This window comes from Leuresthes tenuis, unplaced genomic scaffold (assembly GCF_036924035.1).
Source record: "Leuresthes tenuis unplaced genomic scaffold, fLeuTen1.0.hap1 SCAF_5, whole genome shotgun sequence".
Lineage (NCBI taxonomy): Eukaryota > Metazoa > Chordata > Actinopteri > Atheriniformes > Atherinopsidae > Leuresthes > Leuresthes tenuis.
The window spans coordinates 31,159,249-31,180,657 of record NW_027325359.1 but is presented as its reverse complement, the minus strand read 5'-3'; the positions used below and the strand labels follow the sequence as shown (position 1 = coordinate 31,180,657).

The 21,409-nt window shown below is 43.9% G+C and overlaps 1 protein-coding gene across 3 annotated transcripts in view; it reads right to left on the bottom strand.

The window, feature by feature from the left end:
* The window catches only part of znf423 (zinc finger protein 423), a 157,932-nt gene that overhangs the window by 70,703 nt on the left and 65,820 nt on the right, over positions 1 to 21,409 (bottom strand). For 2 of the 3 annotated variants that reach the window (XM_072386659.1, XM_072386661.1), the window contains exons 4-18: positions 12,197 to 12,374; positions 11,007 to 11,131; positions 10,793 to 10,874; positions 10,620 to 10,695; positions 10,201 to 10,475; positions 9,827 to 10,110; positions 9,370 to 9,741; positions 8,969 to 9,150; positions 7,649 to 8,188; positions 7,341 to 7,488; positions 6,627 to 7,181; positions 6,335 to 6,519; positions 5,425 to 5,846; positions 3,982 to 4,195; positions 2,437 to 2,521 (exon numbers count right to left, since the gene is read on the bottom strand). In XM_072386659.1, the coding sequence (XP_072242760.1) occupies positions 2,437 to 2,521; positions 3,982 to 4,195; positions 5,425 to 5,846; positions 6,335 to 6,519; positions 6,627 to 7,181; positions 7,341 to 7,488; positions 7,649 to 8,188; positions 8,969 to 9,150; positions 9,370 to 9,741; positions 9,827 to 10,110; positions 10,201 to 10,475; positions 10,620 to 10,695; positions 10,793 to 10,874; positions 11,007 to 11,131; positions 12,197 to 12,374 (3,723 nt within the window). The remainder of the gene's footprint in view (positions 1 to 2,436; positions 2,522 to 3,981; positions 4,196 to 5,424; positions 5,847 to 6,334; positions 6,520 to 6,626; positions 7,182 to 7,340; positions 7,489 to 7,648; positions 8,189 to 8,968; positions 9,151 to 9,369; positions 9,742 to 9,826; positions 10,111 to 10,200; positions 10,476 to 10,619; positions 10,696 to 10,792; positions 10,875 to 11,006; positions 11,132 to 12,196; positions 12,375 to 21,409) is intronic. The other variant, XM_072386660.1, reaches the window with a different exon arrangement.

Sequence of the window (21,409 nt, the reverse complement as noted above, 5' to 3'; positions counted from 1 at the left end):
TGACAATCACATTACTGGACTCGATTAACGTTCTCCTTCAACCAGTCAACTGTCAACATGATAACAAGCACGTGAGACTGAAAATAAACCCTTTGTGGTCATCGCCTTTGGGTTCATCACAGAGACATGAAAACATCACAAGCGACACGAGCACACCTACCAGTGTTTCCCTTATCGAACGAGACAGCTTCTGATAAAGTGTGCATGGGTGACCTGGTGAACTGATAGACGGGTGCTAACATTTACTATTGTGAGAGGATGAAGCAAAGCAAGATAACAGGAGCAGAGCAGAACAAGGCTCATTGGTGCACACGTGGAGCAAATGCTGGACTGTGTCGTCGCATCCAATGGAAGAGCTACTGTAGCTCAAATTCCTGAAAAATTTCACTGAGGTTCAGACGGAAAGGCATCACTGGCCAGACTGCCCGTACCGACCTGTGTCCACCACTGACAGGACCAACGAGGGGAACGTGAGCATCAACACTGGACTGGTGAATCGCAATTTCTCTAAGTGGATGGTCAGGTCCTGTGGAAACAAATGGTATCACGGTGCACTGTGGGACAAAAGCAAACTGATGGGAGCAGTGTGATGCTTTGGGCAATGTTCTGTTGGGAAACCTCAGGTCCTGCCATTTATTGCCATGATACTTTGTACCACCTACCTAACCTGCTGCTTTGGCCTCCAGAATCTCCAATTCTCAATCCAATTGAGTATCTGAGGGATGCGCTGGACAAACAAGTCCGATCTACGAAGGCCTCACCTCACAACTTGGTGGTTGATACCACAGTGTACCCGCTTCAACGGGTCACAATTTCTGCTCACAATTCATGAGCGAGCTTTGTTTAATCTGACCCAATGGGTTCCATGTTTGGGACACAATTCGGTGATCGAATGTCACAGATGTGTCAGGGGAAAGAAAAGCTACAGCTGAGAGAATGATGACACGTGACAATTAACTCTCCATAACTGCTTCTTCTTTGTTAAGAGGTGGGGGAGGAGAGGAAATGTAGAATTTGGAATAATAAGAGCTGGGAAAGCTCTGAAAACAATCTGCCTCAATTTCATAATTAATCTGCACTAGATTTTCACACAATTAGCACGTTAATTAACCCAAAACTGCCACCACTGTGTGTGCGTGAGGGTGTGAAGATGCAGGACAGGAGGACGAGGCATCTCTTTGAGAGGGGATGTAGAAAAGACCTGATGAGTGAATAAGTGGAATATCAGGATGGAGGAATGATGGGATGGAAAAAGCACAAGGATGGAAGGGTATTAAACAACCAACTGGATGAAAATCAGGTCATTTTGGGAAAAAAGCCTCGTGGTTCAGGAAGGCATGAAGTCTATTCTAGTGATAAAGTCCTTCCTGTCAGTGTGTGTCATGCTTGCTCACATTGCTCCTGAAAATCACTGCTTGCTAAATACTGACCGAGAGGAGCTAAGAAGACAGATGGAGAGACACAGAAACAAAGAAAATAAAACTAAACTTTTCACTTGTACCTGTTTTCATTCTGTATGTGGCACGTGAGCATGTGTGCGCCAGGCGGCTGCACACAGGGGAACAAAGTAAAAGTTTCTCCAGCTGTACCTGTGTTCCTATCCTCTTCTAACGTCTCCAGACATTACCAGATGACTCAAAAACCTACACACACACTCACAAACAACCACCTCAGAGTGCATCAGAGAGCCTGCTGTCAGGTCTGGATAGGGGCCGAGGGTGTATGTTGCAGAGCATTTGTTCTCCAGAACAACTCAAGGGTCCAACTCGTTAATCTCCATGTCGACAGAGATGCTAAGGCAGCAAATTAGTAGCGGGCGGGAAAAAAAACGGTCACCAGGGAAGCTCATAAAAGAACTTCCAAACTACAAAGGTAGGTTTTAGCTAAACACATATGCCACTTATTGGAGGGGCACACACACAATTTTCTAATTAAATTAAGACTCTTAATATTGCTGCAGGAGCTTTGCCTCTTTGTTACTTATTTTCTTTCATGCAAAAAAGTATCTGGGCTCACAAACATCAATAAAGACGAGTGTGAGTTGTGCAAAGTAGTTGTTCACAACAGAATATACACCGCACATACTTCCAAGAGTACAACAATCCAATAACACTTATTACCTGCCAGTCAAAGGTTTCATGCTGCAGTGATGATATTCAATTATTTCAGGAAATTTGTACAGGTCAAGCTTTGTCCCGTCAGAGATGCAGCAAAGTGTTGTACTGCACTACAGCCGGTTGTTTCACACAAGCAAAACAAAAAAAAGCACTTTGTTTCATCCGCCTGTCTCACACCTCTGTGTTTGTGAGTGTTTATGTCTGTTCATGTGTGGGTCATAGGTACACAGTGCCATTAAACAAGGTTGCTGGGATCACACCGGACGCAACACCGACACACACACACACACACACACAGAAGGAAAAGTGGCTCACTCACCGATCATGTGATTCGCGACATGAATCTGGATCTCCCTTTCTGTCTCAAACGTCATTTGACATTTAATACACTGGTAGGTCTTTTTCTAGAACAAAGAAAAAACATGATTGTTACAGCAGAACCGCAAAGACTCCCCACTGAAAAAAGTGAAAAAAATGATGGTCTGATGCATCTAAACAACATAAATCTGCATAGAAAATATTAATTCAGCAAAAAAAACAACTGCTAGGAATGGACCTGGTATCACAGCTTAGCAACAACTAGTAAAAACTGAAATGATCTAATGCAAAATATATAGATTTCGTTTTAAAAGTGGATCTCAATCTGCATCTCAGACCTGTTAATCTATGTCTGAGGGAGGTAAACATCCAAACATTCCCCCTCTGTCGAAAAAGACAAAGTATTTTGTCTGGGAAGTTTTCGGAGAGGTATGGCTTGCAGAAGGAAGGTAATCTGACATAAAGAGGTGTTCTTGTTCAAACATCTATTGGGGCACCACTCACTGTTCATAAAGGGATGCCCTCCTATTACTTCACAGAGCAAAAAAGAGCCGAGAAACACAAATTTTCTGTTAAATTAGTACTTTTGCTTCAGCGTTATATTTAAACTAAACTAGTTTCTAATCAGGCTGGACTGCAATACCATGAAAGCGTAATCATTTTGCTGAGGGCTGTCATACCATCAGCATCTTAAATCATCCGATGGTTGAGCAGATGCAGTGTGCTGCAACGTAAACACTGCAGAGAAATCAGGAAGCAGGAACTGATATGGGACGACTTAACGGCAGGAAAATTAAGGGAAGAAGCAATGAAACAGAAACATAAAGAGTGGGATGAGAAGAATAAGAGAAAACAAGGAGACAGAAACAAAGAGGGACGAGCAGAGGCTCCTCTTATCCATTCACAGCACACAGCGATCACTCATGCACAAACACATACAAAATACACAAAGGCCCCACTTCCACTACCTCTCTGCTGCTTCAGCCTGCAAGAATGACTACACGCACACACTCACAGAAATCCTACTTTGTCTGCTTTGTGCTGTTAGACTAAGCAGAAACAAAGGTGCAGGTAAGACATAGGGGCCCTGGGAACAGTCTCTAACACACACACATGTATGGGTATGAGCACACACTTGTAAGTACACACTCTCACACACACAGACACGCGGCAGGTCCCGGGGAGCCTGACTGTCAATATCAAGTAGAGCGAACAGCTCCCACAATGCCTCAGCACGGCCCAGCCGCAGGACGCAGTGGGGCTCGGCTGACACACACCGACACACACATGAGCACATGTATGCAGACTCACACACAGTGGCACGAAACAACACCTCCCACACACACACACACACACACAAACAGTCTCCTGTACTCCTGAAAATGTCTCCTTCTGGTAAACGCTGTTCAAATATCAAAGTCATAAATATACAGGTAAATGTCTCAACAAATGTTCATACCAACTTCCTCCTCGTCTCTGTCGGTTTACCTTCACTGTTTTCTGTCAAAGATTATTACAACTCATCAGATTCAATCAAAGTTCTCACCTTGGGCGCAGGTGAAGCCTCGGCCTTCTTTCCTGCTGCACTGGTTTCAGGGCTGACCTCGGGGTGATCTGACTGGACGTGACTCTCCAAGTCCTCCAGGCTTTCAAACTTCACCCCACACTCCGGACATCTAAGCCCGGCCAAGGCCTTGTCTCCCTGCGTGTCTCCAGGCGTCATGGCTCCTCCCTGGTTGGGACTCTGGCCATTTGTGCCCCTGATTTGATCAAACATTTGATCAATTTCAGCTGATTTAAGCACCCTAAACTCACAAGAACACAGGTGTTTGTCTGTGTTGCTGCATTAAATATTAATAAAAGGACAGAACTACTTCTAAAAGCTGTTTTTCTACATGAACATTAAGCAAGCGTTCAGGTTTGAGCAGACGCTGTGGAGAAGACCAGCATGCACTGTGTGAAAATGACAAACAAGTAAATAAATGAAGAAATAAATGAATGGATGAAAGTCAACATTTATGAACCACTGATCTTTTACTGAGACGAAATGGCTTATTTATGTCCTCTTTACATTTGATATTAATAAGGCACTTTTAGTGCTGAAAGTGTTCTTTGTGTTACAGTTGTCAGTGCTTATTGTACCCACTGTGGTGACTGTAAGGTAAAATGCTTTTCAGCAACCAAATCACAAGAATCTCAGCTTTCCAGTGGTATGTTATATGTGCTACCTTATACACAACACTTCTTTATACAGAAGGATTTTGTTAAAAACAGCCGATGGTGAGATGTCAGAATTTAATGGTTTTCTGCAATTCTGCAATAAATGCACATCTGAAAGGTGGTTGGAATAAGGTTCAGTTACGAGCCGAGTTTGTTTCTCAGCTACATCTTTATATCTATACAGACATGGTCACTCAGGATGCATGTGGGGATGCATTTTAACGCCAGGTGTGACCACACGCACTTGGAGCCGTCCACTTGTGATCAGATCACTGGAAACAGATGTTAGCCCTGAATGTGAGCAGGGATTAAGCTCAAATAACAACTATTTGTTTGTGCCATCTTAGACCTCTCTTCCTTAATATTCTGGTAATAAAAAAGCTGATTTTCAGTCAAAGATGATGCTCACCTAGGCTTCTTGATACTGACTACCTGTAGGTGGCCCAGCTGTAACCTGAGAGCTGAAAATGTCTTAAATTGCCTGCATATTGAAACTATGGTTAAAGGTATACTGTTGCTGATATGAGAACTGCAAACATGAAAAACAGGCACCAAACTGAAACTCTAGAAGACAAGCTGATGTGGTCACTCTAAGCATGGGACACCACTGTGTGGTGAAGCTTCCAAATACCTTAAAATAAAATATCTGATGTCATATACACTCATTGCTGCATGTGTGAAGGAGCCTGGGTCATGCTTAAAACGGTCCTGCACCAGTGGGTCACTAAACTCACACCATATTAAGCAGGGTTGTAAGACAGCTTCCTACCTGTTCATGCAACCAGCACAGAGGCCATAAGGCAGGCCGTTGACATCCAACTTCACCAGCTCCCCTTTATTCTTGAACTCCTTTAGGCAGAAGGCGCATTTATACAGCTTATGCTGCTGCAGCTGCCCATTAGGGGATGATGAGGCTGAGCCGTTCCCTCCCCCTGCTCCTCCGTTCCCACCTACTCCTCCAGCTCCTCCCAGTGTAGAACCAGTGGAAAGCTTCTGCATGTGGAAGGTGCCGTGGATCTTTAGCTCCAGGGTGGAGGTGACGGTCTGCATGCAGACGACGCAGCGGAAGCCGGTGAGGGAGTTGCGGAGGTCGGGATGCATCTGGCAGTGCTCTATGAACTCCTCCTCACTCTGCAGGGGCATCTTACAGATACGGCAGGTTCCCGTGTCCAGGCTTTTACTGTGGGTCACCTAGAGAAAGAGGGAGTTATTCAGGAATCATCCCAGTAATGATCATAGTAAAACCACAGGGTTGGAGACAACTGGAAGCAACTGAATTATTAAGCATTCTGGTGGAATAATTCACAAGTTATTTACTTATTCATTAGAATATTAACTCTACATAAACATAAAGGCACAATGTTGTCTGAATAACAGACTGTAGCTGAATCACTTTTTGAATATACCAGCATTTTTACTGTAGTTTGTAGCAGTACAAATTGCCTCTCTGAGGACAATTTAACATTTTTTAAGTCTGAGTTCAAAGCAGCCAAATGTGTTTCAAGATCAAAACATACAGGTACACAGACAAAGCACAAAAATGTCACAAGAGAGAAGCAAAAACACACAGATGGTTGTGTTGTTGCACACATTACTACAGCTCCACTTTCAGGAAAAAAACATCGATACAAAGGACGTGTACACAACCAGGAATATACAGGCTGGACAGCAGTAAGTACCTTGTGTTCAGTGAGTGTTAGCAGAGAAGGGAAACGCTCGCCACATATTGGACACATGTAGTGTTTGGCAGGACCACGGTGCGTCTGAGCGTGCTCACGAAGCCCACTCTCCGAGAAGAAAGTCCTGGAGCACACGTTGCACTTATGGTTCCCTTTGATGAAATCTGCCTTCTTCTTTCGAGAACCTAGAATATAAAACGATCATTTTATCTTAAAATATAGGACAAAAAGATAAAAGCAACTCCATCTTCAAAACAGTAAAAGTGCGGTGGAGAAGAGAATCAGTTCTTACCAGCATCATCCTCTCCCGGTCGGATGTTGTGGTCACGCAGCCGGTGGTTCTGCAGCAGGGACTCCATGGTGTAGGCCGCCCCACAGATATCGCAGGCATACATGGGCTCCGAATTGTCCAGCTCCTCTTCTCCTCCGCTGGCCTCGTGGCTGTTAGCTGTATCTCCTCCCTGAGCTGAGCCTCCTCCCACAACTCCAGTCTTCAGCAGAATGTTCTGCAAATCGGCTTGTTCAGCTGCTGCGACCGTTGCTCTTTCAACACCTCCGTTGCCGCTTCCTCGTTTGGAGGTCTGCGCCAGCCCATTGGGTGTCCCATTCTGACTCCCACTGCTGCCTGTTCCTCCGCCATTGCCGGTGATGTTGCTGCCATCGAAGATGCAGTGCTTTTCTCTCAGGTGTCTTTCCAGCAGGGAGATGGCATGGAAAGCTTTGCCACAAAAGCGACATGTGAACTTCTTGCTGTGTGTGGTGATGTGACACTGGAGCTCCACTTCTGTTCCAAACGTCTCCCCACAGAAGATGCACTTCCGGGGCTTGAGTCCTGCGAGATGAGAATCTAATGAAGATATGCATATTCAAGTTCAATCAACTCTTATTCAATGAATGTCAACTTTTCACATCATGCTCTGTTTTATCCTATGATCATTATCTTTCTATAGTTCTCATAGGTCTCAAATGAGACTTCACTGTAATCACAGAAAAAGGAGAAGTGTACCTGCAAGACCTCCTGGAAGGCCTGACCTTTGGCCCAGGTGATTATGCTTGACATGAAGCTGAAGATCTGCCTCCTTCCTGAAGTCCCAGGCGCAGGCTGTGCAGCGAAACAGCTTCTTCTCATTGCTATGTTTCACTGCCAAATGCACCTGGAAGAAAGAAGGCCAAAGTGAGAAGTGGAGCAGGATTTAAATCTGTACATTTTTACATACAGCACTTGTTTTCTTGTTTATGCACCAATGGAAGTATTCTGTATGCAAATAAAAGGTTAACAAGCAACAAGTTGTAAGTAGCAGGTGTCTCATTTACCTGTATGGAGACCTTGGAGTCAAACACCTCCTGACAAAGTGTGCAGTGGTACAGGACAAACGTATGCATGTCCAACAGGTGTTTCTGCAGGTCATCCACTGAGGAGAACTGTTTATCACAGCTCTCACACACATACTGCGTCGATGTGGTGGTGTAATGCACCGTCAGGTGTTGAAGCAACGCCTCCTGGGATTCAAAGTCCTCCTTGTTGCACTGTGGGCAGGACTGGCGCCTCAACAGCATCTCCAAGTGTGACTTCAGATGCGTCTGGAAACTCTCAAAACTGGCAAATCGAAGGTCGCATTGGTTGCATGGATAGTCACCATTGCTCCCCATGGATGGGGTGGAGTCCCCTCCCAATCTGTGGCGCTTCGGAGAAGAGATCTCAATATCAGAAGAGGCGGGGCTAAGGTCTGCAACCTTCGCCTGCCGTTTGTTGTTCGCCAGTGGGATGTTCTTGTGGTTTTCCTTTATGTGCTTGGTGAGCTTGAGGAGTGAGCCGAAGATAGGAGAATTGGTGCAGTAAGGGCACGAGTAAACCTGTACACGGACAACAAATCTTTACTTTTCTAAGGTTATTATACATCAACATATACAGTAAGTGCCTGTAGAGTGAAGGAAAATCTGGAAAGGGCATGCAGGATGGGACAGAACAGAGAAAGAGAGACAGAAATGCACCTTCAGTTGCAGTCATAGCAACAACCTAACAGTTGACTGAAATGTCATCAGTCAACCCCACTTACAGTCATGTGAAAAGTAAACGCAAACCTTTTAAATTCTTTTACGCATTAGGACACAATAGAACAACCATTTGGTCCTTGTCAGGTCTTAAAAAATACTAAATACATGTATCTTAGTATTTGTTAAGAAAGAATAACGATGTCATATGGTGTGTTGTGGTTGGATTTACCTGATAAGACCTGGTAAGGACCAGATCATTCTTTATCATGTCCATGTACATAAACACTAGAGTTTAAAGAGGGTGTACTTTCTTTTTTACATGACTGTATGTGTAAGGAAGGATAGTCTCAACGTGCAATTTTCCTTTCTTTTGTGCTATGATGGATGTAAGATCTTTAAAATGTGATTTACATCAACTCTTATACAGTTTCCTTCCTGTTTTGAGAACAGCCTGAACTATGCAAAATGTCACATTGTGTCCAGTCACAAGCAGTAACTGAAGTAACTGAAAACTTTTCTTACATGGTTAAAGGAACCAACTTATTGCCAATCAGACTAAAAACTAATCAACAAAGATCAGGCAGGCTGCATTTTGTTCTCATCAACTACAACTAAAACCTACCAATTTTTGATTCTCACCTCCATGAAGGACTGAGATGCCGCCTGGAGCACAGGAGACTCCAGTTTGGCCACGGCTCCTCCTGATGCTGCTCCTCCACCTGTGGCGGAGGTGCAGTGCGTCTGCTGAATGTGTTCCGTCAGTGAAGACTCCGTCAGGAATCCCATTGAGCACTGGTTGCAGAAGAAGGCATGGTTCCCCTCTAGGATGGTAGAGTTATGTTAAATTGTAACAAATTCGTTTAATCATGATGTTGAACTTAAAAGTTATGGGCACAACAGCTTAATCTAAACACTCGTGATCAACATTTCTATATGAATCAACACCATTTATTTGAACTTTTTCAGTTTTCTGTGCAAGATTCTGATCACAACTGGCCCAAATTTCTGGACTGAATGCGGAGTTTTGATTTCAAACACACCTAATGTGGTGGATCCTGCCATAATCCCACCAGGCAGGCAGTGGGACACTCTGATGTGCTCCTGCAGAGAGTTGATGTCCCCAAACATGTCCGGACAGTAGTTGCAGTGGAAAGCTGTGACATTGGTGAACTGCAGCAGGGGAAAAGCTGCAGCGACAGTTCCACCACTGGCACGGTGAGCTTTGCGCACATGCTCATTGAGATTGTACAGCGTTGGCAGAGTTTCCAAGCAGAGCTGACAGGTATGGCTCTGTTGTGGCTTATCTGCATGGATGGTCTTCAAATGAATCTCCAACACAGCCAGACTATGGAAATCTCTCTTTGAGCAGTAAGGGCAAGAGTACGTCACTTTGGCCCAATTCCCTCCCCCACCTGTAGTGACGGACAGTACTTTAGTCATACGCAAACATAGCTGAAGAATTTCAACTTAAATTTGTTGAGTCGGTGACTAACAAACCTCCAACTTGATGACCCAGGCTTAACCCCATGTCCTCTACGGTGTCGGTGCCTCTTCTGCGGCTTCGTTCGCTGCCCTGGCTGTGTTTTAATGTGGAGTCAGGTGTGGAGCCTCTCTCCAGACTGGCACTGGAGTCCGGAGTCGCTGAGCTCATGGAGGCCACACTGCCCAGCGCAGGGTCAGGACTGGCAGCACTGTGGTTGGAGGAGTCAGGCTGACGATGACTGTCTAGGTGGCAGTAGACATCCTCCACAGAGGGGAACTGTTCTGAGCAGACAGGACATCTGGGAATACAGAATACACACATGTAAAACTAAAGTCCTCGTCCGGATTCTCAGGGGTTAGAAAACTTTAGAAGCTAAACTCTGCAGTACTTGTGTTTGCGGTTGGCATGTTGTGTTTCAATATGTGTGAGAAGAGAAGCCTCGTCCAGAAAGATCTCCGGACAGTGTATGCACTGCAAGTCGGCTCGGTCGGACAACTGGGGGTGTCTGGTCAGGACGTGTTTCTCTAACTCGTCAGTCTGGCTGAACGTCTCCTCGCAGTAATCACACATGTACAGGTCCTGCTCCAGGTCGCCCTCTCCTCCTTTCTTTCCTCCATCTTTCTCGCTCCTTAGGGCAAGATGCTCTCTGTTCTTCCGGTGAGCCTGTCAGAGTCAGACAGTCAGACTTAAAACACAAAGTCACATACGAACAGTAAACCGTGAAATATTTTGGGAGGTACATTTTTGATGTTGGGAGTAATGCGCACACGTGCGGTAGTAAAGGAGAGCAACTTATCCATGATTTACCTGCATGTGGCTCTGCAGCGACGACGTGGAGGAGAAACCACGCTTACACACAGTGCACTTGAATGGTTTGCTGGAGCTGGATGTGTGAATTAGAAAAAAGTAACAAAACACATTGAGCAAGATAATGGAGAAACAACCACAGGTTTCCTGATAACAGGTTTAGAAGAAGTTACCTGTGCGTCTTGAGATGGATCTTCAGGTGATCAGAGCGAGAGAACGCAGCTTCACACTCCTGGCAACTATACTTCTTATCTCCTGGATCATTTGAGAGTTTGATGAGAGATGAAGATACTTTGAAGAAAAGCTTAGCTTTTAGCAGACATTTAGCAGGTGAAAACAGCTGCAACTGTGACACTGTGGACACTGTGGTTGAGTGTTTGCATATACCTGTGTGGAGTTTCACATGGCGGTCTCTGCTCCTCTTGTGTTTAAACAGACGGCTGCAGAAGGTGCACTTAAAAGGCAGCTTGTCGCTGTGGATCTGCTCGTGTCGCTTCAGGTAGCTCAGGCGGCTAAAGGAAAGGAGCGGTTGAGAAGGAGCACAAACCTGTTAATTCGCTGTGGTTGACCCAGAAGTCACTCTGTCGGCAGCATTAGTAAATCAAATTTGATTTTAGCGGCCGTAGGTAGCCTGCATCTGAAGGGGTTGTACTGCGCATGCCTGCTATTTAAGGCAAGAGAAAACAGTGGCCTATGCCTGTCCAGTTGGCAGTCGTCAGAGTGGGATGGCCCAAAAAATGGGTTGCAGCCAGGCTTACTGGCATAGTCTTGGTGTGAGATAGAGATGAAAAGGTGATTCTTCATTGATATTGACAGATTCATTTCTGTGATAATCAACAGTTCTCTCTTTGAGATATGAAAACCCTTTCAGAGACCAGCTGAGATTTGTGCTGCAACCATGGGGTCATTTGGTGGGAAACACAGGCAGCGTTGGGTATTTTGTAGAAGAAGCTGTGCAAGACGATAACCGGACTAAAGGAGGTGGTGTACACCGACAAGCAACAGGACCCCAGCACCAAGCCTTGGGGTGTCACCATGGAGGGCCATGGGTTACAAAGGATGGTTAAAAAAAACTATCAAGAAATTATCTAAAGAATAAAGAGAGTCGACTTGTTTCTGTTGTTTTGGAACATCAACAGTAATCAGGCCCATTTTGTTTTATAAGCAAGAGAAAAATCTGAGTTATTTTGAAAAACAAGGCACACGCACTGAATTATACAGAAGAGTAATGAATAAAAAAAAAAGGAGAAAGAGAGAGTAAAAGATAGAACAGCTGGGTAGAAGAAGTAATATAGAGAATAATGATGATGAGTGCGTGGTGTGTTTGAGACAGCTGTTCTTAAAATGGCTCTTGACTGAGTCCCTGGAGAGGTTAGTGAGAAATGTATTCACCTCATTCCCTTTACTCTTGCCTTCCTTTTCCACATTATCATGGTAACACTGAAAGTACAGTTTATTTATGTACACATAGATATTCATGAGTGGAATGTGAGGGAGCAACTGCACATCCAAATATGAAATTTGCATTATTGTTCAATGGTGGGGAGGGGTTACTCCTGCAACATCCCAGAAGATACCTGAAGGACTTGTCACAGAACTGGCAGGGGTACGGCAGACCTGCACCTCCTTCCTCCTCGCCACCAGTGGCCATGCCAAGGTCGCAGCAGCCATCGGGCATCTGTGAGGGCGACGCCACATCTTTACTGGAGGGCGAGGAAGGCACCCACGACAGACCTGCTGGGTCATCGTCACCATCTGACAGGAGGGAGACATGCAGAAAAATTTTAATTCATCTCCTGTAACAACACAGCTCCAGGATTTCAAATGAAGAGACAGGAAAGCAGAAAAGGACAAATGGGGGTAAAACATCGAGCATTAAATGATTAAGTTTCATCTTTCTTGGAAGGCAGAAAGCAGGGGAGGGAGCCTGTGGGAGTTAAAACGAGAAAAAAAGGGGATATAAACAAAAAATAATAATAATAAACACATCTATCCTGGTTACACACACAAATACATAATAAAAATAAGGATGGCAGAGATAAAGAGAGAATGAAACAAAAAAAGAGATGCACTCCAGCAGTGGCAACATCTAAATAGAAAGCTCCAAGAACTATGTATCCCCGACGGAGCCCAGAAATAAGGACAGAGTGTATTTTCTCTCCCTTCATCCTCCCTCTGCAGCCATCCCTCCTTCCATCCCTCCATCCCTCCCTAAGGACCATAGATCCGCCTCATCATATTTTCATTAGGGCCTTGGCAGATTGAAACGTCGGAAAAGCGATTAGGAGATGTGGAGAGCAGAGCGGAAAGATGGCGATATTCACTCCCTTTATCTGTCATACATAGGAGATTATGCGTTGCTCCTTCCCTTTTTTCCCCTCCTGTGTAGGCTTGCACGGAGTTGACAAAAAGGCCACGACTCCTTTAACAGACACTTCAGAAAGGATTTGAGGCGACAAAAGTGGGGGCTGAATAATGCTTGATATTGTTCTGTTGCTCTTTGTGCGCTCTGAAGCAGCACAGTGAGGCTATTTAGCATTCGCCTGGAAAATATAAAAGAGAGCAAAGATGAAGACAGGAGAGGCCAGGCTGTTTTTCTTTTCCTTTATCTGACAGCTACATCAACGAGGCCATCAACAAATCAAAGAGAAAAAATAAGGCAACGGGAGGGAGAAAGAGGAAAATGTCAGAAGTGACTTGTGCTAAAAATTATTTTGAACACAATGTTTCCACAAAGCAAACAGACGCGTGTGCAGAAGAGAAGTTTCTCCTGATCATGACTGAAACTTCACCAAAGTACACACCGTTTTACCTCAATCAACGATGGTGTGTGCTCGGTATGTGTGTGTCTGGTCTACCGCGGATTAAGACTTGCAGAGAGGGGTGAGAAAAACAGATTCATGTGATGAATCGATCGATCGTGGTGGAAACGTAGGCACTGCGATGAGCAAATAGAACTCTGCAGGGGGGGGGTCTGACTTAAAAAATACTGTCAACGCAATTAATTATACATTTGACTGGAAGCAAGAAGGAACATGAAAAAAGGTTTAAAAATATAAGAAATACAGATATCAACTCGAGGCCTAAAAGCATGCACTCAATTCAACTTTTTTTCCTCACAATACAGGAACCACACTGGTTTAGATTGTGCTGCATCCAGCGCGGCGTAGGGCTCCCTTTGCCCTCTTCACCAACATCAAGTTTTAAATCCAACTAATGCATAAACATCTTATATCCCAGGAAGGGAGGACATCTTTAGACCAATCAGAGTTGAGACCTCACACTTTCGGAGACTTGAATTCAAGTATGATAATGATTTTACGTCAACATCTACATTTGAAAATAAAGACCTGTGTTTATTGTGATTGTTGTCCAAAGACTTAAGAAGACAAAGGGGTAGAAAAGTCTGAATCATGACTGTACAAAAGTGTAAAAAAGAACAAATATACACTGAAATGGATCATGAAAGTGCAACCAGATGAACGGATAAAAGATCCACAGGGCCAACCGAGCCTAAACAGAGACACTTTTGTGTATTAGTAAGACCATGTGGAAATTATATTTCACCAGTAATTTATTTCTAAAAGTCTGTGTGGATAACGGTGGAAATTATTGGGCTGAAACTTTAGCGTTGTGACATCACTGCTGTGGTTTGCCTGTGATGAGACACACAAGGATGAGCTGGCCAGTGTATTCATTTGTGGCGCTGTATCTAAATCACAGATAATAATAATAATCTTTATTTGTCTTGTCAACAAAACAACAAAAAAACTTTATACCACACTAATTTTAAGCTGCTGTTAATAATTGGAGAAAAAAAACTTATATACATAGATGACCTTAGGAAGTCAAATACGATGTGACCTTTTAAGTCAATCACTTGCAAATTCCTGTGTATAAATGACAGAGATGCACCAACGCCACATTTTTTTAAACCGAGTACAAGTGCAAATACTTACCTCTTGGTACTTGCCGATACCGAGTACCGATATGAGTACTAATCAAGGCCATTACAGTTCTTACGATAAAACACGTTTTATTTTCTTTAGGCTTATTCAACCCAGATACAACTGTACATTTTAGTAATATAAAACTACTCTTAGTGCAACATATTGTTTTAACATTTTAACTTTCACAAACACATTGCAGGAAAACTAAGCTCCTGTCACACTGGTATCGGTTCTGTAGTATCGGAACACACATGGTATCGGTACCGGTATCAGTGCATCCCTAATAAATTACATTTTGAAACGTTTGTTGAAACGTTTGCTGATATCAAACTGGAAAAAATAAGGTTTGTCAACTTTCTGAAGCTCTATGTGGGTGCTACTTATTTACCTTTGAGTAGCCAACAAAAAAAAGAAATATAAGGCAGAGGAAACGAGTTGCTTAATGATACAAATGATGATCAAATTAAGGTTGGTCACATCAAAAAAAAATCTCTTTCATTTAATAACAAAAATATTGAAAATTTCTTCAGAATTGAGATGCAACCCCCTTTTATTTGATTTTGTGGGACTGATCCTAACAGCAGATCAAGTGTATGTTTGAAACTCTACTATCATGAGAAATTAAAGCTTTTGTGATCTGCACGGAAACAAGTTCTTCAAAAACTATTGTCCAGTCTGAAATCTGTAAGACATTAAGAAGTCGCACTGGATCAATTATTTGGGATATTAGTACAACAGTACCAGAGCAGAGGATGAAATACGTTTCATCCTAGTAAATGAACCATCAGTTGGTGTGTTACGATGATCCAGACACCAACTGCTAACCGCACAACAGGATGCAAGTATTTGGTGTAGCCTGAGAGAGATTGGTGATGCGGCCTCGAAACAAAGACGCATTTGTAAGACGCTTTTTATTAAATCAGAAAAGTGTGTTCAGACAAACACCAGACAAAGAAATACTCCACCCAATATGATCAGAACAAAAAAAGCTCAAAGACAGAAAGAAAAAAGTAGCAAAGAACAACGACAGTCTGGACACGTGTGGATCATTACAGGCATGAGTCAGTTCGATGGTAATGTTTCTGAGGTGGGAAAGTGTGATGAAGAGACTACAGAGACTCAGTCGGAGGAGGAGGAAAAAAAAAATCACTTTTTGTGGGGGGATGGAGGGGTGTTGAGAAAGAAGGGGAGGAGAGATTAGCGTCATTAAAGAGCCCTAATCCTCTGACTAGCATGGCTGGCGCTAAAATGGAGGATCACACGGCTTTTTAACGGCGCCTTTGTCAGTTAGCCACGAGGGGACCTGGCAAGACAAGGCTGAATGGCAAACTGGGAGAAACTGGAGGATGGGGGGGGAGCGAAGAAAATTTCAATGAAAAGTTAAATTAGAGAAGAGTCCTCGAGAGGAGAGAGGATGGGGAGGATGGATGGTTGATGGGGAGGAAAAGAGAAGAGGAGAAAGTGTTGGGGAAAAAAGAGAAAGAAACAGGAGCAGGCGGGCGCTGACACATGCTGTTCCTACGCCCATCTCCTCCTCCTCCTCCTTTTTTCTGTTCTTCTCTGGCGAATGAAAACGAGTGAACGGAGCAGAGTGGACCACGGGGCCCCAACCGCTCCGCTCCCGCTTTATCTCTCACTCTGCAGTCTTCTTCTTTCCCATCCATTCCCTCTATTCTTCATCCCTCCCTCTGTCCACAGCAGTCCCTCTACTCCTCTGTCTTCATCTCTCTTCCACTACCTCCCTCTATCGCTCCCTCCCTCCGTCACCTTTCATGTTGTTACTCATTATAGCACTGACATCTCTCCCTCTGTCCCTCCAAATCTCCAACAGTTTCTCCCCTACTGGTGTTGGCCTTCACCCCCGCGTCTCAGCCTGGACGGGACCGAGGGAGTGAAGGGGGGGAAGATGTTCCAGATGGACAGACTCTGAACTCCAGAAGAGAGGGAAAAGATGGCGGGATAAAGAGCAGAGGAGAGAAAAGCAGAGAACCCAGGGGTCTAAAATAAAAACTGGAAACCAAATGGACCGCCTGAGTCTACCTGAAACGACACACACATTCAAACAACATGCACACTCCCTGCATGTCTCTCTAATAGGCCAGACAGCAAGGCAACATGTGGAGGACGCAGCCTTGGTGAAACACTAATGAAGAGACGCACATGCTGATCAATTTCTCTTTATGTTTCTGCCACCCCGTCTACTTCCCCCGTATCCAAACTCAGTCTGTCACACAGGAGTAAATTTTATGAATGAATTATATTGACAGGAGGGAGCTATCATTACCAGAAACTTCATCTCATAATATATAAAGTAGCCCAGAACTGCGCAAAAGTCTTGAACCAGCCCTCATTTCTTCATATATTTCTAGGAAAACAGAAAGTAGGTGCAGCACTTTACTGAAACGTGTGCAAACATAAACGCAATTACAGTATATAAGTTTGTATAATTCTAAGCAGCTTTAAAGTGAATCTCTGGTCTGAGCTCCTTTATTCTCCAACACAGCCTGAACCCTCTCAGACAAGCTTTCTGTCATTTCTTTAAGGAGTCTTCAGGAATAGTTCTCCAGGCTTCTTGAAGGACATCCCAAAGCTCTTCTTTGGATGTCGGCTGCCTTTTGTTCCGTTCTCTGTCAGATGATCCCACACTGCTTCAATAATGTTGAGGTCCGGGCTCTGGGGAGGATTCATCCCTCCATAAGACCTGTTGCCACTGATTTTCAGTCCACTTCTTGTGTCATTTGGCAGAGCTCAGCCTTTTCTCCCTGTTTCCCTTCCTTAAGAATGGCTTCTTGACAGCCACCCTTCCATGGAGGCCATTTCTGATGAGGCTTGGGCCAACAGTAGATGGATCAGCTGAAGGTCCAGATGCATCTCTCAGGTCCTGTCAGGTCTTTGCTGGATTTTTTCCTCTTTCTTAAGGACATCACTTTCAGATCCTGTTCATCTGCTGTAGATAGTTTTTTAGGCCTGACACTTCTTCTTTTGCCCTCCACTTGTCCAGCTGCAGAAATCTTTGCTGTTTTTCATAGATGCAACTAAAGAAATGGGAACAAATTATGTGTCTTTGTGACAGGCTGCTGGTAACAAAGTGCCTAAAGATCCAATTTTATTATTTATTTTTTTTAAGTTGTACGTTATGTGTCGACACAACTGTGATTCATCAGTTAGGAGCCTTTTTAATGCTTGAATGATTCATAGGTCAGTATTAAGTGGCTTAACAATTAAAAAACACAAAAGCAGCCAATGTTCAAAGAAAAACTTTGAAAGACCTTCAGGAAGTCTGCAGAACTATTGCTCAAGACCATTTTAAAGAATTACAAGGAAGTCTGGCTGCTTGGAAGGAAAATATAAAGAAATGATGACTGGATCTAAACGTTTCCACAGTACTGTATACTTTAAACATTGCTTTGTATTTCCAAATATCTGATGGCATTCATCTGATCCTGATGAAATAAACAACTCAATGAACTGACATGAAACAAACACTCAACAACATTTGCTCATTTAGTTTACTCTGGAAAACGGTGTCTGCAAAATGCCTGAAATGGGAAAACAATCTATGTATGCCATGCTTTCTATATTGCTTTGATGTTTGAATCAAAGGAGCTCAGCTGGTAGCAGCAAAAAGGTTTTGGGTCCCAGCGCTGCTAATACAAGAGCTGAAAAGATCTCCTACCTACAGATACGAGCAGCAAATTCTGAATTAACATGATGAATTAATAATACACCAAGTGATCTGCACAGCTAAACATGCAATTAAGTGTAAGAATAAAATCTAATCCTGAAAAAAAAAAGATTTGACCAGTTTTCATTTTTATCTATACGCGTGTTCAACCTGTGTTTTTGGTCTCCTTGTGCAAACTCTCACCATCCTCTCCACATCTCCCCTTCATGCTTCCTTCCTACCACCCCCGCTCACCCTATCCGACCATCTAGCTCTCCATTCCACTGCTCTGGTTGGCTATCAGTCCAAACCGGCACCTTTCCCTGCAAGACCCCTGCTGACCTCCTATCCTTCAATTCCACTCTCACTCCATCCCTGCTCTCACTGCTCCCTAGGCCCCCTCTGATGGCCCCAGGCTGCCCCAGGCGTGCACACACGCAGCCCCAGACTCACCACAGGGGGCAGAAAAACAACTTCCACCCTTGGCTTCATTCTGGCTTTCACTGTTTCTTACAGTCACTTACACATGCACATATAAACACAATTGGGGTACAAGTTAATATCCTATACTGAGTTGAATGTGATGAAAAACGTGTAAAACAAGTGCTCTTTTTGCTGTAATTTCTCCAGCTCCATCCTGCAGCTTGAAATAATAGAGGCTGTTTACTTTAAAGTTCAAGCTGAAAAGCATTTCAATGGGCAACAGCTTAAATATGGAGTTCTATTTCCCTTATAAATTGTGCAATTCTAAGATTTTCAAGAGGTGGTCCAGGAACATAACGAGGGACCATCTTATCAACTGAGAAGGTATTTGAAGCTTGTCTATTATTTCATTTGGGTGTAACACAGGAAATAGAGCCAAAGGCATAACTTGACGGTGCACGTAATGAGCCACTCGTTAGCTTTACTGGGGTACAATAATCTGAGTATTTTTCCAAATACATAGCGAATTGGGACAGCTAGACAAGGAAACAGAAGAAAGATCCCTACCTGGCCGGGTGATTACCATGAGTTGACATGGCAACTAGCAAGCTAAGCACAGCTTATTGGTTGCCATGCATAATGAGAACTGCACAGTTGGACAGTTTTTTTGACAAGTCATATTGTTTGGCTGAAACTACCTGTTGTGTAGTCTATTTAATGCTGCAGGAGGAAAAGAAGAGATTCTGCTGCTGAGGGAGGAGACACAGAAATATTTTCATACTCAGTTCCAAAGATAAAGTCAGCATAAGTGGCCTGGAGATTATCTCTTTAACACACGCATACAGAGAGAGATATAACACTCTACTAAATGCATCCATAATATGGTTTAGTGTTAACTGGAGAGGCAGTTCACACATATGCACACGGCTGCAGCCCTGGCCTGTGCAGAGGACCCACAGTCCGCTGCTGCTGTCCTTGCAGCTCACATGGGATGCAGTCTGTTGGGACAAACGCACACACACAATCACACGAGACGCAGCCAGGACAGACAGAAAGGACGATGCAGCAGGCTGTCCGGGGCGAGGACTCGATGGACAGACAGCACGCAAACATGCATTCACACACTCTGTGCAGGCTGCGGGGACCCTCACCTCCTGCCCTGGGAATGGGTCCGGCTGCTTTTGGGCGCCAACTGCTCCATATGGGCAGTGTGTGTTTGTGTGTGTGTGCATATGTGTGTGAGGGCAGAAGGTTAGGGGCAGGGGGCTAAGGATGGGGGTGGGTGGACAGGGGGCTAAGGATGGGGGTGGGTGGACAGTGGGCTGGCAGATGACAAGTTTGCCCCACCACAAAAAATAAAAAACTGTATCTAACATCACAGATATCTCATGAAGTCCAGAAGAACTCTTAAACAAGCTTTCAGAGTATAGGTAACATTGATCTCGGGATCTCACACTAACTTTTCACATCTGTGTATTAAAGGTCCAATATAGGACTTGAAAAAAAAACCCTGGGTGTCACACTAAAGCAAAATAATCTTCAAACAGAACCAAAACTGAACATGAAACCATACTATTCACAAAGTGGTTTCACATCCTATTCCTCTCTGTGTGGGAGGCCTTTTAGATAATGAAGGTGGTTCATTCAGTGGAGGAAAACCTTAACTCTGTACTCCACACCATGAACTAACATGCATGCAGGGCCGGGTCAGAACAAATAAAGAACAAAGTGGAGGAATCGGTTATGTGAAACGTTTGAGGGTACAGTCGTGAAATGTTATGTAATGCAAGAACAAACTACAACATGTGAATCGACCTTGAGGAGACCTTGCAAACATGAGGGGGCAAATTGGATTGAGTTATCTGAAGGCAGAAAACAAGAATATGCACTGATGTGGCTTCTCACAGATATAAATTACTGATGAAGAAAAGGTCTTTGGTGCGTTGCCAAAGCTGCTTGTTTTCTCCTCAACTGGTTATTAAGTCTACTGATATTATTACAATTTGTTGCAAGGGAGTGGGTGGATGGCATTCGAGATGGCTGCCATCTCCAACTGGATCACTAGATATCAGTAAATGTTACACACTGTAATTCTAAAGGTCCAAAATGTTATATACAGGATTTTAAACGTATGATAAGCATGCCAAAATAACTGAGGATATGCAAAGCTCACAAGCATTATAGAAAAATCTGTGCTGCTGATCTACATGATCTTTGATAAAACCAGTAAACAAAGAAACGATATGAACGGACCTGTATGTACAAAACACACCGTCTGTCTCCCCTGCTCTCAAACACGCACCATGTGGTAGAGGAGGGCAGTCATCTGCTTCCTGTTACCATATTTCCCTCTTTTACTCATCCTCTGTTTTTTCAAACAGTTTCTCAACAAACCTTTCATCTCACCGTGCTGTTTTCATCTAAATATTTACCTCATCTTCACTCAAAACAGGGAGCAAGGCACCTAAACCACAAGGGTTAGAGATCCATTCCCTGTGCCCTAAGTTTGTCTTCTCTCCCTCCTTCTGCATCCATCCCTCTTTCTCTCTCTGTCCATGTTGTCTGCTGTTTGTTCGCTCAGAAATGAGAACCAGCTGTCAGGCAGGAGTGTTAGATAAACAACAACACCATGCCAGCACACATGTACAGTACACCACAGATGCACACGGGCTTTCAGGAGCGCGCTCACGCTGATCTCATTGTGTGCACGCCTGCAGCTATATCATCTATTTATAAGAATGAGGTTTGGTGGA